The 16,411-nt window shown below is 39.7% G+C and overlaps 1 protein-coding gene across 1 annotated transcript in view; it reads right to left on the bottom strand.

Annotated features, from left to right (window-relative positions):
- Window positions 1–1,507: 1,507 nt before the first annotated feature.
- The window catches only part of LOC138287581 (sodium- and chloride-dependent betaine transporter-like), a 515,340-nt gene continuing 500,436 nt past the window's right edge, over window positions 1,508–16,411 (bottom strand). The window contains exons 14-15 of the mRNA XM_069228140.1: window positions 11,251–11,421; window positions 1,508–6,240 (exon numbers count right to left, since the gene is read on the bottom strand). Of these exons, the coding sequence (XP_069084241.1) occupies window positions 6,079–6,240; window positions 11,251–11,421 (333 nt within the window). The 3' untranslated portion in view covers window positions 1,508–6,078. The remainder of the gene's footprint in view (window positions 6,241–11,250; window positions 11,422–16,411) is intronic.

Genomic DNA, 16,411 nt, shown 5'->3' with positions numbered 1-16,411 from the left:
TAGGGGTGTTGCTACGTTTCCATCTTTTTTCATGCTTAGTGTTTTGATAAGGTTTGTACACAAATATAGCAGAGAGATCACTTCTGTTGAGATTATTGCTCTTTTTCCCATCTATTTTAAGTAATGCAAACTCATTGTGAACAGGCAGGCCCTATAAGGTAATGTGAAGCTCACACAGTCTGGTGCAGCTGTCCTACAAGTACTCCAAGTAACAATGTTTATAAGAACAATAGGGAGGTAGAACATTTTAGAATCGCTACATTTCAGAAGATTACCAAAAATGTTTTTTCAATTATTGTGTTACTTTTCCCAAATGATTGTCACTAATTGCATTGTTCATTAAATTGTTTTTTAAATACTCAATTCCTTCTCATTTATTCTTTCACTTACCTGAATAAAGACATGTTGACATTGACTTTTTTCCATGGCTTCTGTTGTTTGATAGCTGGACGTCCAGTGGTCCAACAGTGGATGATTAAGCATAAGTTGTAAGACAATATTTTAGGCACTCTGTCAACTACCAATATACAGTGCCCAATTGTTCCCCAGTCTGATCCTCGATGTCCAGATAATGGCTTAATCAATCAATCAATAAATCATGGATTTATAAAGCGCGGCTAATCACCCATAGGATCTCAAGTCACTGTGGGTGTGCTGTTCAGTCAAAATGCCAGGACTTAAGGTCCTTCCAGAACTGCCTCAGTGATGCGGTCTGCCTGATCTCGAGGGGTAGCATGTTCCATGTCCGGGCCACTAGTTAGGAGAAGGATCTTCCTCCTACTGTGCTTTTCCGGATCTTGGGGACGGCTGCAAGGGTGAGCTGGGAGGAGTGGAGACGTCTGTTGGGTATGTTGAAGGCGAGGCAGTGGTTGAGGTATGTTGGTCCTATGTTGTGCAGTCCCTTGCAGGTGTCGATCAGGTATTTGTATGTGGTACGCTTGTTGACTGGGAGCCTGTGTAGGTCTCTGAGGTAGGAGGAGATGTGGCTGTGTCCGGGGATATCCAGGAAGAGTCTGGCTGCTGCATTCTGGACTCTTTGAAGTCAAGATTGAAGTTTATTGGTGATGCCATCATAGAGTTGCTGTAGTTCATTTTGCTAGCGATGGGAGCGTGGGTGACTGTCTTCCTTGTGTCGGAGGGAATTCACTTGAAAATCTTTCACAGGAGCAGGAGGGTGTGAAAACATGACGAAGAGACGGCGTTGAGTTGGTGGTTCATTAAATTACAGCTATTTTAATTTTAAATTCTTTTTATTGTGTTGCTTACTTGTTCCTAATTATAGGCCATAATTAATTATGGGACATTCTGCTATCAATGTGGTTTAGTTTCCTCTTGGTTGTAGTTTATCAGATCTATCTCTTAATGTGACTACTTGAAAATCATGTCTTAAAACCATTCAATATATTTTATCTGTGCCTGTTGTTCAAAGCCACTCATTCAAAGCTCATTTTACTCATCAAAGGAATTTGCACCTGGCAACATTAAACACACAACTCATGTAGGACAATTTAAAATCTACATTAAAAATCTTTATTTTTTTAATGAAAGTGTGAGTACAAAGTTTATAAAATGTACATAGAACTAGCAATATAGAAACAAAATTTTTCAAAGAAGGGGCTTCCTTTGATACGACCAGGAGATGGTTAAATAACAACTAATTTAGAAGGTGCTACATAATGACTCAGGACTTCATTTTATCCTTCAAGGTCGGAACAGCTAAACCCCTTGAGCAAGACTGTTTTGAGAGTACAAGCAACAGAAATGGTTTCCAGCAAGACATATATATCAATTTTTGTTTTTTGACCATGGTACATTGCTATGTATACTTGAACCAAATATCCTATAAGCCTGTTTATACCCAAACATGCTGTTTGAAGCTAGAGGATTGGTGAAATCTAGCTAGGAATGAGAATATGGCAGTCCATTAGAGTTTGCCTCAGCAAACCATTGGAGGAGATACAAACAGATGTAAAATATCTTGAAAGACGTATATCACATCTAAATTACATCAGTCAGCACCCATGTTTATGTATCAATGAACGTTTAATGCATTTGCAAATCACTGAGAGAAAGGAATAGATACTTACAAAGTACTACCCACCTGCGAAACGTACATTAAAACCATGATGTCTACATCAATCCTCCAAACCAGTCTGAGGTGTATGACTCTCTACAGAGCTTTATAAAACCATAAAGAATTGCCCTTTGGGTTATCTTTCTAACTGGGTGCTTTATTGGGAAACACACGTTCCTCTTTCTTAAATGAGGCTCCTTCAGTTACATGTCACAATTTTTTACTATCCACCTGTTTCCCAACTCCCTATTAATGTTATTTCAACAACGTTCCAGTTAAGCCAACTTTTACTTCAGTAAAAGTCATATTAAAATGCTAGGGATAATTGACCGGCCATCATCTGGGCTGGTTGAGTGCATACATGCTCAATCACATACTTTGCCCTATAAGTTGAAATGTCTAAAGTGATGCTGGGACAAGTTTAGAAATTCTGAAGTTTGATGCACCTGATACTGTACGCTTACACGTATCATGTAGACATTAAGGGCCCAGTTAGTACAGTTAGTTCTGAATTATTAGGACTCAACTCACATAGGTAAACTTAGACCTGAATTCTAAGTTTATCTTTGTTTTGGGACCTTAGACTTCATGTCTAAACGTAGACTTCAGCTCTAAACATAGACTAAAGGTGAATTGGGTCCATAGAATTTGAGGGGAAATTTTAACCACTAACAATCTGATGGTTATGATTTTATCTTGCAATTTTATGAGTACTTTCTTCTCTGTCTGCCCTCAGTATTTAAGTTTTGTTCCTATTTCTGTCTCCACATACTGCTGGGAGGTAGTTCTGCACATTGTTCATTCTCTATGTGATTTCCTAATTCACTCCCTTTCCGTTCATATTATGGTGCTTTTTTACAACTACCTTTCAACTGAAAAATAACTTACCAATCCATTTCAGGCGCATGCCTAGGTCTATCATGCCCAAAATCTCCACTGGACTTTAGCTACTTTAATCACTGAGTTACCCATCAACGACTATGAAGTTCTTACCACTCACCAGTTTAGAAGCCCATCTACATACCGTTGTGGGTTTCCCAAAATCCTTTCTATATCAAACTTCGTGTAGCAAAAACTGGATACAAATTCCCAAGATCCTTTTTTCTTTTACTCATATCACTATTTTATACACCGCCTTGCACTGCTCCACTCGATTGTTGATCCAGGGGATGTTCCATATCATAGCTTTGCTTAAGGTCGGTAACACCTTAATCCCTATGTGTCTAGTATTCCTACACTCATTACATTTTTTAATTAGGTTACTCTATGGTCAGTGAACATGGCTGTAACTATTCATATCTGGATTTACAGAGAGATATATGTCCCTTGTGCATTATATTATAGTATTAGTGTGAATGAAGGAATCTATTAATTAAACCTCACCCTAACAATTTACAAAATAGAGATTTTACCATGCGCTTGTACAGGTAGGCAGGCATGCCTAGCAATTTATATAACTGTAAGTCATGTTAGTGCCAGACATCATTAGGTCCATTATAGTTCCTTCACTGATCTTCTTGTCCCTAAACCTGAGATTGGTTTCATGGCTAAAGGTAGATCCAGCACCACCATTTAACTTTTTAGTAATCATGGGGATCATTGTGTGAGAGATTTTATTTAACATGCCATAGACACATCCCAGATTGAGCTTAATCCTCCTGCATCTGATGTCCCTCTTTGTGAAGGTCTTGCTTTTATAGGTGCAGCACTAGTTGATGCCAACCAAGATCTTCTTTTGTGTTCGTTAATTAATCTTTATGTACAACAACGCTTAAAGAAATCTGAATAAAATACTATCCACTTGCAATTTACTAAAAGTAAATCATTGTAGAAAACCTACATGCTTTGAGTGTTCTTTACAAAGGAATCATGGAGTATTAACAGTCTACTAGGTGTAATTGTATCTTGCATCAATAATGATTCAGATGAGGTATGTTCAAACGATATGAACTTTGTGAGTGATGCACAGACTGCTTGATAAACAGCCTTCACTCAAAAACTGATCAAGTGTTTCTTCAAGATTTAGAAGATGCTACTACGAGCAAATGCAGCTATACGTTGTAGAAGATTCAGCAATGCATTTGACAACAGTGATAGTTTGAGCACTGATGTTATCAGAGAGACAGGTTCTGAAAAAAACTGCTTAAGGGTCAATGGATCTATAACACTTTAACTTTTCCCTGTGTAAGTGTTCCTTCAGTGACTTAGGAAGTGTACTAGACCTGTTATTAATAGGATGCATGTCCACTTGGGAAAATGGATTCAGAGTCTAGACACACAAGTCCAGGGAAGAGTGGTCTAGCTGCTGCACTGCTTTATTGAAAGCACCAATTCATGTTACTGAGAGTCTCAGTGAGAGATCGTATCTAATGCTGCTTGCACATTTGGCACTGTAATCTGATGTGAAACTGCAATTGATTGTTTAACTCAGTGTTAGTTTGTGAAATTGCTTTAGTTATAGATCTTATTCTCCTCCTCAGTTTTTGAAGAACAAAGCCCTTTTCAGTAACAAGAATGATTTTCTGTAGGATTCTACAATGCTGAACCATTCACTTTCCGAGGTTTTTGCCATTATACAAGTTTTTAAGTTTCTTACTGAAAAAACTGCAATGCAGAAGGACGTTTTTGCCATGAGCCAGATCTTGATCCCATTCAACAACTTGAAAAAATGAGGCTAAAACTTTCAAATAATGCCTATCACAGGTGCCATCTGAAGCACGCTCCAGTTGAATAGAAGCAGTTGTTTCTACCTTAAGTTGCACTTCAAGAAATGCTGCTCTGAACTCCAATTTAGAGAAATATCTTGTGCTTTCCAGATTATTTTATATGAAAAGGAATTCCACTCATAGCTCATTGTGTGGCCTGCTATATGTGTGCATATAAATTTGATCCATATGTATGTGTTGACCTATCTCAGGTATGTCTCAAAGGAAACTCCAGGATACAAGAACATATATTGGGTGTGAGAATATATACATGTAGACAGTTTATATGGGACTGTACAGTAAAAGTGTTGCCCACCACCAGTTTTAGCCATTTATGGTATGTATGTTTGATGAGGCAAGACAAGCTCACATGGATACTATTTCCTCAATGTTCAAGATGGAAAGGGAGGGTGATTGTGGTAACCGTGTATGAGGTTCTAGGTTTACATGGAGTTTTATGTCAAGTGGGATAGTACATCTTTTGCAATTATTTTAGTCGACCTAGCTCAGAAATATTGGCAACAGCACATTTCAGGTGGAAAAAGAATAATGTCTGAGGTGCAGTGGAAGAAATATCATTGGTTGGCATGTAAATAAGGTATTACAGCAGTTCCGGTCTAAAGGTACACGGTAAGATCTCCCCCACAAGACTGCACAGTAAGCTCCCCTTCTGAATAGATCCAGTATCAAAGAAGACCAATCACTAATGTCTTGAAATATGAGAAGGGGAATCAACAACAGAATTGTAATAATATATATCAGTGATGTATAGGTGTCGTTGTAGAGCTACAACAGATACTTGGTCCTTTCAGGCAAAGGAAGGGTGTTCTAGATCTGTCAAGAGTGGAATTTCAGTCCGGGTACAAGGAAAGTTTAGATTTATTTTGCAGCATCTCTGATTGCTTACAATGGGCAGTCCAAGTAAATGACAAAGGCTTTATAGAGTTCAATTTATCTAACCCTATTTCAAATGTAATTGGATCACATTGCAATTATTTAGAAGGCGCTGCGTCAGGTGTAATGATCAAGATTTTGAACATTGTTTCAAATCTTCAAAAAATTACAGCCTACAATCTGTTTAAGGCGATCCATTTTGTTCATGTTTGAAAAATAAGTTCTCACATGTGATATAGGAAAATGTCAGTGGTTAAAAGGAGCATACTTTCTGGTGTAGAAATTGGCTGTCCCCTGAGTTAATAGAAAATGGCAACAGATCTGGAGGAAAATGTATTCCAGGTCCCAAGAAGGAATGCCTCAAACGTGAAAGACAGGCTCTCTCCAGCAGTCTGATGTTTATGTTTAGAAGTTTGTTTCTTTATCTGATGCCATGAGACCATCCTTGTACGAAGAAGCAGGGGGTTTGAAGCCTGGATTTGAGCTGTCCCATGGCTCTGGGAAATTTGACATGTGCCTTTTTGGCCGTGGCAGGTCTTCAGCAGGAGTGAGAAGATGTTTTAGGCGCTGTGCAAAAGAAAACAATAAGAGACTCTTAATAAATTATATATACAAATGACTTTTGGTTACAGTACAGTAAAATCCTCATTGTTTTGGTCAGAAGATTATCCCATTAAAATCGCAAGCATTCTGCATTTCACAAGAATGAATGGTGACTTAGCCTGATAAAGAATAGTAAGCTTAGAGAGTATCATTACCGCCTCATTTTATATCCTCATCCCATTCCTTACTAACCATGAGGGGCTCCAACTGTATTAACCAGAAGCTCCCTGAAAGCTCTTTATTTAATTTATGTTATCAAACTTATATCCATTCCCTTCTTGCCATATAAAGGCTGGGAACTCCCAACACTTCTGCACATTTGTGTGCCTGCTCTTGCTTGGGTGCCTTCATGCTCCATCTATTCTGAGCTATGCTTATGTTTCTCTGGCTACGGCTTTGGGTTTCGTGTGTTGATTTTTCTCTTTTGTTTTCATTTTACCATGTATGGTACACCAAACCTGCAAAATGAAGCATCCAGGGTTGACGTCTGACCTCCCCAAAGGAGCGCTCTTTGGAGTCTGTGTTTCATATTTACATGTGCACATCTGCCTCTCTTAGGTACCATTGAAAGGATTCTGCAGAGGCTATTCCTGCGCAGGTTTCAAGCTGTACATGAGGATGGGTCTGTAGATTATAAATCCAGTTATTCTTACATGTGTAGGATCCTGGGTGCTTCTGCTTTGCGGTGGCTTATTGGGAGGGGGAGATGTCATTACTTCCTCCAGGGCCTATGACTCAGCACTTGAGATAAGGGGATGGGTTGGTATGATTGCCCGCTTTTGTTTATTTCATTTTCATATATATAAACTCATGTCTGCCTACTTAACTACATATTGAAGAAAGGCAATGCTTTTTATTTAAATGTTTGCTTTTTTCATTAAAGAAAATATATGGCTTACTGTTTTTCTCTGTGTCTGCTTTTATGAGGCATTTATTAGAAGTAACTGAAGAAAGGTTTGGAGGCATCTGTTCTGTGTCTCAGGTTTTGGTATTTAAAGACCCATGCAGATGTTTGGAAATGCCTTCATATACTTTACCTCACAGATGTATTTTGACAAGATGCATCCTGTGTTTCTCCCTTCCCCAAAGAGAGATCATAGACACCTAAGCAGAAGAAGGCATACTTGAAGAGAAAAGGATGTTGCAGCTACAGTGCCAGCTTTTGGTGGAGTCAATTTCAGAGGGATTGTAATAGGAGATATTGAATCCTGAATATCAACATGGCAGAATATCATTACAATCATATAGGGAGACAAAATATTGAAAGGTAAGGGCACAAAGGGAGGTAAGGATTCACTGTTTCTAACTTCACATCTACATACCCTTAAGATTAATATATATGTCACCAAGGTACACTTATGTGGAGCTATGTATAGAAAATGTATAGAAAATTGCCTTTCAACATTTTGTCCCATGATATTGCAATGATAGTCTGTCCTATTGATATTCAGGACTCAATAGTCCAAGCCTACACCTTCAAGAGGTCTTTATTAAGCAGCAGACGGAACAGTTACCTTCAGTTACATCCCCTGATAGATCTGGTTCCTCTCAAATGTCAATGAAATCTTCAGTGGCATGGTCATTGCCCTCTTTGAATAATGGCAAAGATGAACATGGTGATAAAACTGCAACTCACAGGAGCAAATACAGTCAGAAAGTGGAGCTTCAACATGTGGTGGCTTATATATATGCCGTCTAATGATAAGCAACCTACCACCAGATGAGAGTGGGCCAGGCAATTTCAAACAAATGTAGTATCCAAGTTACCATTCTGTAGTTCAGTCATTAATGAAGGATTTCCGATCTATGCCACCAGCAATACAGAATAGTAAGGATGCATCACACTTGCTGGCTCAAATGATGGTGCGGATTAAGTTCTTCCTACATAATGGGTTTCATTTCCAGCCTAGAGGTCCAGAGGGGAAATATTTGATTTGGAATCTTTGAAACCTTAAGGGGACTACTCCATAGCATTCATGAATATGCCTGAATGTTAGATTATAGCCCTGTAGGGAGGCATAGAGCTAATTTCTAGGATTGTGGATAACCTCTTTGAAACACAAGTGGGTGTTAGAAGTAGTACAAAAGGAATATACCACAGTCTTTCAATAGATCACTCTAGGCATGGGATACCTTTCTCCCTAGTCTTTTAGTGGCATGAAGAATCGGAACGTATTGCAAGAGAACATCAATTTTTTGATTATGAAGACAATGATTAGTCCAATTCCTCATCAAGAGAGAGGACTGTGATGGTACTCAATAGTCTTCTTGGTCAGGGAATTTTCAGGTAAATTCAGACTTGTGAAATAATTGAAGAATATCATTACAATTGTAATGATAACTTACATCAAGATTAATATTTTGCAAAAATAATTTCCCTGGTGTCTTCTAGGGATTTTCTCACCAAAATAGAAATTATGTATACCTATCTCCTTATGCCCATCAGCAAATTTCATCAGACATTCCTCAAGTTCACAGTGGAAAGGAGTCCCTGACAGTTCCTTGTCCTCCCTTTGAGTTGAGGCTCCTCCCCTGGTATTCATCGAGGTGTGAGTTCCTTTGGTTGGGCTCCTACACAAAGAGGATGTTTAGGTTGCTCCAGGGTTCAGACTTAGGCCTTGGCACTAAAGTTCTAACAAATAAGAATGTGTCTTGTAATTTTTATTTTGGAATCTTCATAACTTACATAATGTTGTTTTGATTGGTTCAGAGTAGCAAAGATTAATGGTGAGTAATTTGGCAGCCAGATGTATGAAACAAACGGCCCATCAGGCTGTTTGTAACTGGTCAAAGGCTTCTGGCCATGTACCATCCCTATCTTACAAGTCGGTAATTTGTTACCAACTCGCAAAATAGGGATTGTAAGTCGCTATTAGGAAGGGGCATGCCAGGGGCGTCCATTCCTACTACCAAATCGCAATGGCATGTAGGAATGTTTTGTGACTGTGAATGCAGTCGCAAAACATTTTCAGTTACCACCAACTTCGAATGTGTGGTAACCCATTAGCAAACGGTAAGGGGTTCCAGGGGACCCTTCCCCTTTGAGAATGGTAGCGAAAATATTTTTTAAGGGCTGCCAGTGGTCCCATGACCACTGCCTACTCTTAAAGAATGAGAAGAGAACTTTAAATTTTTCTTTTTTAATTGCATCCCGTTTTCCTTTAAGGAAATGGGCTGCATTAAAAAAATAAAGATTGCTTTATTTAAAAGCAATCACAGACATGGTGGCCTGCTGCCCCGAGCAGGCCACCATCCCTATGATTGTGGCCATTCCCAAATGGGTCATAAACTACAACCTGCCTCATGAATATTAATGAGGCAGGTCTCTTGTGACCCATTTGGGAATCACAAACAGTGTTAAACACACTGTTGTACATCCCAGTTTGCAATTTCCTAATAGGGAATCACAAGGATTCAGTTTTAGGAAATTGCAAACCACTTTTTTGACACATATGGCCCCTAGACAATATACTGTGGCTGCTCAAGGCAGAAAATGTACAAAGCAGCAGCATCATTTTGAGAGACAACAAGAGTTATTTTATAGCACTCGTGGAATCAGTATGCAGAGTTTTTATAAAAAGATCCTCAATAAATATGTGCATTGGAAACATTTCCTTGTCCCCACCAGCTCTGAAAGAGGCCTACACTTTGCTAATGATTTGGGGCCAGATGTAGGTATATTCCAATTTGCAACTTGCAAATTGCGAGTCAGAGCGACTCGCAATTTGCGGGTTGCAAATTGAAATGTAGGATGGTGTCCCTGACACCATCTGCGACTCGCAAGGGGGTTGAAATATACGACCCCCTTCAGACTCGCGGCACTCACAGGGATGGTGGCCTGCTGGCGACAGCAGACCACCATGTCTGTGACTCCTTTTAATTAAAGCAGTTTTTTTGTTTTTGTAATGCAGCCTGTTTTCCTTAAAGGAAAACGAGATGCATTACAAAATAAAAAAAAATAACGTTTTTGTTTCATTTTTTCAGAGCAGGCAGTGGTCCATAGGACCACTGCCTGCTCTGAAAAAATGTTTGCAGTTCTATTCCCAAAGGGGAAGGGGTCCCATGGGGACCCCTTCCCTTTTTCGAATGGGTTACCACCCATTTCAAATGGGTGCAAACTGCGATTGCTTTGCGACAGCGTTTGCGGTCTCAAAGCAATCTGGCATTGCACTGCTACTCGCAATTAGGAAGGGGGCTCCCCTTCCTAATTGCGACTCGCAAACCTGTTTTGCGATTCGGTAACCAGGTTACTGAATGGCAAAAGGGGTTTTGTGCATTGCCAAGTGCAGTTTGCACATCGCAAACAGCGAAATTCTCTGTTTGCGACATGCAAACTGTTTGCTACATCTGGCCCAAAATGCTTAAAGTGGACCTTTTCAGATTGTTTAGATGAGGCAGTCACAGAAGGACTAAACTCAACTGTGCTTCTTCAGGCTGTAGCTGGATTCTTTATCCTTGTCTGTTGGGACTTTCCTGTCAGCCAGCAAAACACTGGTTTGGTTAAGATAATTGCCTGCTGTCTCTAAATTGCCTCCATTAAAGTATCCTACGCAGAAGAATGAAGATGCTAAGAACCCATTTGGTATATAGGGGACTGAACAAGATGAGGACACCTTCTCAAAAGAAACCTTTAGCGGAACTGGGTGTAAATCTGCATGCGTTGTTTGAACAAGTGAAACCAGTCCATAAGCTATTCCCCATTCCAGGTTGAATACTTTGGATAGACTGAATTTAAATGTGAAGATACAGGCCAGAACCCAAAACTTCACTCCCGCCGCCCCAGTAGTTACCCACCTTAATCCTGACTAGTCATAATGGTGCTCCTAGCACTTTAACAAACTCCCCAAAAATTGACAGTAGTTGTCTTCCCTGTTGAAAGAGAGAGATCTTTGACATGCTCAGAAAGATTTTGCAGTCAAACTGGGGAAGGCATTGCTGGAAGTTATTTGAGGTAGGCTCCCTTTCATCTCTTACCTGTGATAGCGTACCCTTGGTTTTCAGCAAGATGTAGATGGCGTACACAGGGATACATATCATGGAGGAGAGAGCCATCAGCCATCCAATGGCATATCCCCAGGAAGGGTACACATACGAGTTGTTGTACTTTAGCGGTGTATACTTGATCAACGAAAACAAGAAAGTTCCCTACAGAAGGAGAAATGAACCAGTTATATGGAGAGCTCAAGAGTAAACATATTCTTATTAGGTTAGCCACAAGGCCAGCCCTCACTGACTACAAAAAAACATAACACAAGCAGACAAAAGTCCGGAAATTGCAAGTTTCTAGCAACTTGCTTCAGCTGTTAACTGCACCATTTTAACAATCATCTTTGCTTCAGGGAAGTCTTAAGATCCTCTATTTCACTTATTATAAATAGTGCCTAATATTTCAACCTTTCATCTACTCTATATTCCACTTAGCATCAGAATAAGGGATAACAGCTACCCTTTATAAAAATATTAAAATAACGCAACCTAAGGTTTGAAACTAAGGGCCAGATGTAGAAAGCGTTTTACGCGTCACAAACAGCAAAAATCGCTGTTTGCGAGGCGCAAAACCCACATCGCGATGCCCATTCCTATTTTGCGAGTCGGTAACCTGGTTACCGACTGGCAAAATGGGACTGCGAGTCACAAATAGGAACGGGTGTTCCCCTTCCTATCTGCAAGTCGCAGCGCGATGTAGGATTGCTTTGTGACCGCGAACGCGGTCGCAAAGCAATCGCAGTTACCACCAGTGTCACACTGGTGGTAACCCATTCGCAAAGGGGAAGGGGTCCCCATGGTCAGGGACACCATCCTGCATCCGGCATTGCGACTCGGAAATTGCGAGTCGCTCAGACTCGGAATTTGGGAGTGGCAATGCCGGAATCTCCGACATCTGGCCCTTAAACCGGTATAACACCGATATGAGATTTGGATGTCGTGCAAGAGCTGCTTTTTAAAAAGAAAATTACTTTAATAATGACTTAAATTTATTAATAACTGTAAAATACATGTCAAACCAAAATATAGAAATCACATAATGTAATGAAACAGCAAAATGTCACAATGAATCCTTAATTTGCACTGAACATTTGCTGCTCGCAATCAGCTGCTTACCCACATTATGCTGTTATGTATTTGAGAGCAATGTGTAGTGCAGTCCTATGGTCTTTCATAACATGCTGTTCTTAAATCACTAACTGACTGTGAGGTTATGGAAAAGTACGAACAAGATACAATTCAAAAAGTGCAACATCTAGGAAAAAAGCAGTGCAACTGTCAACACCAGGGCAGTGCGCGCTCTATTGACGACTAGAATGCAAAAACCCATCACTCTCAAAACAACGTAATTTATGCATTGTGCTGATATGTTGTTGTTTAGCCTTTTGCATTGCAGAGTTCAATCCTGAAGACTTATTTTTAATATGCTTACAAATGCTGTTCATTTGCAATGTAGTTCTGCAGGCTCTCAGAGTGTATTAGGGTGTGGTCCCTTTCCAGGCCTAATTCTTTTATGATTTGACATACTTGAGTACTTTGCGCATGTGAAATATGTGCGTGAGTGTTTGTGACATTTGCAGGCTGACTTGCGAATCGGCAAAACGTGCAATTCGTTTCATGATAATTTAATCTTGTTAATTATTGCGCGCTACCATTTCTTGACATTTACATGGTGGCTTAAGAATCGTCAAGACGTGCAATTCGTTTTATGGTGTTTTAACTCTGTTGTTCATTGCGCGCTACCATTTCTTGACATTTACATGGTGGCTTAAGAATCGGCAAGACCCGCAATTCGCTTTATGGTGTTTTAACCTTGTTGTTCATTGCATGCTACTATTTCTTGACATTTACATGGTGGCTTAAGAATCGGCAAAAGACGTGCGATTCATTTCATTGTACTTTGATCTTGTTATTCATTGTGAGCTGTTATTTCTTGGCATTTACATCATGGTTTACGAATCGGCAAGACGCACGATTCTCTCCTCGAGTTTAATTCATGTTGTTTATTGTATGCCACTATTCTAAGATATTTATCATGTAATATTCGAGTTGACAAGTTATGTGATTTGTTTTTCCTGAATCCATATTGTGTTATTCATGGTGCACAATCCTTTTATGGTGTTTACTATATATATATATATATATATATATATATATATATATATATATAAATCTACAATATGCGCAATTTGTGTTGAAACATTTTAGGAGTACACAGAAGATCAGAGTGTCTAGATGCAATATTGTATGGTCCTAGTATGCATTCTCAAAAAAGGATTTATATGACTGGTTTAAAATTTAGTCAGACCGTTTTTTCTGATTCTCATGTAAAGGAAAGTACTTGAATAAGAAATTTTTCATTTAATCCATCTTGATTCCCTTACAGGTATCCGGCCATCTTGAAACTTAGTCATTTTAAACTTAAATCTTAGATTGTTCATGTTTTCAGAATGACTATGCTTAGAATCATAGTCTAGTATTGATTTCAGGAGATATAATTTTCATAGTGTGTGTTCTAACCTTTTTCTTACTACAGGTCTCCTTCCCAGCTGTTTCCCTTCCTAATCCCCTCTTGAACTTTCTTAGTCTCTGTGATTTATCTATCAGAGTCTTGGAGCTGTTCAGTGGTGGACGTGTTGGGAACGTGCGCAGACCCCGAGGATCTGGTGACTCTGACAGAATAGTGAGCCCACGAATTATTATCCTCCTGGTTTGTGTATGTTCTCAGCATGGCCAAGCTGGGCGAGTTAGTCAAGGCTATCACCCAGCTCCAGGCAGAGGTGGTATCATCCAAAGAATTGACAACTAGCTTAGCTGAGAGAGTGAGTCAGTTGCAAGATAAGGTAGAAAAGAAGGAACAAAGTCCCACAGGTGTGTCCCGGCCAGGTACTTCTTCTCAGGCTTCTGGAAGTAATCCGACAAACATTTCCCTAAATGTTCATTCTGCAATTCATTTAGCTCCCCCAGAACGTTTCTCAGGTGACCCTTTGAAAGCGCAATCTTTCCTGGTTCAAGTGGGACTACACTTCACCTGCAGACCACATACTTTCCATGATGCCCAGTCCAAAGTAGCTTTCTTGTTATCATATTTGGCTGGGGATGCAGCTACTTGGGCATTTCCTCTTGTGCGTAAAAACAGCCCCTTGTTGTACAACTGGAGAAATTTTGTTCGTGGGTTTGAGAGAGTTTTTGATTGTAGAATTGTAACACAGTCAGCAGATTGTGAATTATTAGATTTACGCCAAGGGAATCAAGACCGAGTGTCATATTTAGCCAACTTTAACCGGCTGGTTGCCGAGACATCCTGGCCTGAAGAAAAACAAGTGGTCTTGTTTTACAAAGGACTCAAAGAGGAACTAAAAGATATCTTCGCGCAAATCGACCCACAACCTACAGACTGTCAAGAATTAATAAACCTTGTCTTGAGGCTTGATCATCGTTTAGCAGAATGTAAAGGAACGCGCAATAAGATTGAAAAATATTCATGGCGTGTTCATGATAAAAGAGACTCAAGAACTCCGAAAGAGAGAACGCCCGAACCAATGGAAATTGGAACCATCAGAAGACCTTTGACCAAAGATGAAAAGGACCTACGCAGAAAAAATGGACAATGTCTTTATTGTGGGCGGAAGAGTAATTTTGCCAAAGATTGTCCAATCAAACCAAAGAACAAGCAAGGTTCAATTCAGAAGGTAGCAGCCAATGCACTAGTCGAGTTGGAAAACTAAAACACCCAAGATGCAGAGAAGGGTTGCTCTTGGGTGTCACCGTGGACCCTTCACAATCTAGACATCTTAAACTGGAAATAAGAGTTCAGGTCAAGAAAAAGATCTATTTCAAAAAGGCTCTAGTCGATTCTGGGGCTACTGGGAACTTTGTTGATGTCAAATTGGTTCGTGCATGGGGGATCCCATGTATTGAAAAGAAGACCCCAGAAATCATGTAGGCATTCGATGGAAAACTCTTGACTGGAGGTCCAGTAACTCTTTAGACTATCCCCTTGTCGATGATTTGTGAAGATAAGAATCAAAGAAAGAAACATAAAGAGAAAATCATTCTTGACGTGATCCATGCTCCCCAATATGGGATTATCCTCGGCTTGCCATGGTTAACTCATCACAATCCAGAGATCAATTGGGCAGAACGAAAAATCGTGTTCTCATCTGCGCTATGTAACAAACAATGTCTCCAAAAGATTCAAGTACCAAAAGTTTGTAACTCTTACATAGCTACTGCCACGGAGAAAGAAATTCAGCTGCCCAAACAATATTCATCTTACAAAGATGTATTTGATGAGAAAGGAGCAGAGACTCTACCTCCTCATAGATCTTATGACTGTCAAATTGATCTTGCCCCAGGTGCGATACTTCCCAACTGTCGTGTATATGCCCTGTCAGAACATGAAAATCAACATTTACAAAAATACCTAGATACATTTTTGGAGAATGGCTTCATTCGCCCCTCTAAGTCTCCTGCAGCTTCGCCTTTGTTTTTTGTTTCAAAAGCTAATGGAGAACTTCGAACTTGCATCGACTATAGGGGTTTGAACAAAGACACCATCAAGAATAAATATCCTTTACCCCTAATTCTGGTATTATTGGAACAAGTAACGAGAGCAAAAATCTACACGAAGCTTGACCTTCGAGGTGCTTATCATTTGGTCAGAATGAGAGAGGGTGACGAATGGAAAACAGCGTTCAAGACAAGATATGGCCTTTTTGAATACACCGTCATGCCTTTTGGTCTGTGTAATGCTCCAGCAGCATTTCAGTTTTTCTTGAATGACGTTCTTAGAGAGTACCTCGACATATTTGCCATAGTCTACATCAATGACATTTTGATCTACTCTGACAATGAAAACGAACATGTCAAGAAAATTCTTGCAGCCCTTCGAAAGCACCATTTATATTGCAAACTAACCAAGTGTGAGTTTCATCTTACCACAGTTGAGTTTTTAGGGGTTATTCTTACCCCTCAAGGTATGGTGATGGCTGAAAAGAAAGTAAAAGTCGTATCTGATTGGCCCATCCCAAAGACTGTTCGTGATGTACAATGTTTCCTGGGGTTTGCAAATTTTTACCGGAGATTCATAAATCATTTCTCCCAGACAGTGGCTCCAATCACTAAGCTACTAAGAAAGAAAGAAAAG

The sequence above is a fragment of the Pleurodeles waltl genome, chromosome 4_1 (assembly GCF_031143425.1).
Source record: "Pleurodeles waltl isolate 20211129_DDA chromosome 4_1, aPleWal1.hap1.20221129, whole genome shotgun sequence".
Classification (NCBI taxonomy): Eukaryota; Metazoa; Chordata; class Amphibia; order Caudata; family Salamandridae; genus Pleurodeles; species Pleurodeles waltl.
The sequence above is the reverse complement of the archived record's forward strand: the minus strand, read 5'-3'. Positions and strand labels throughout refer to the sequence as shown.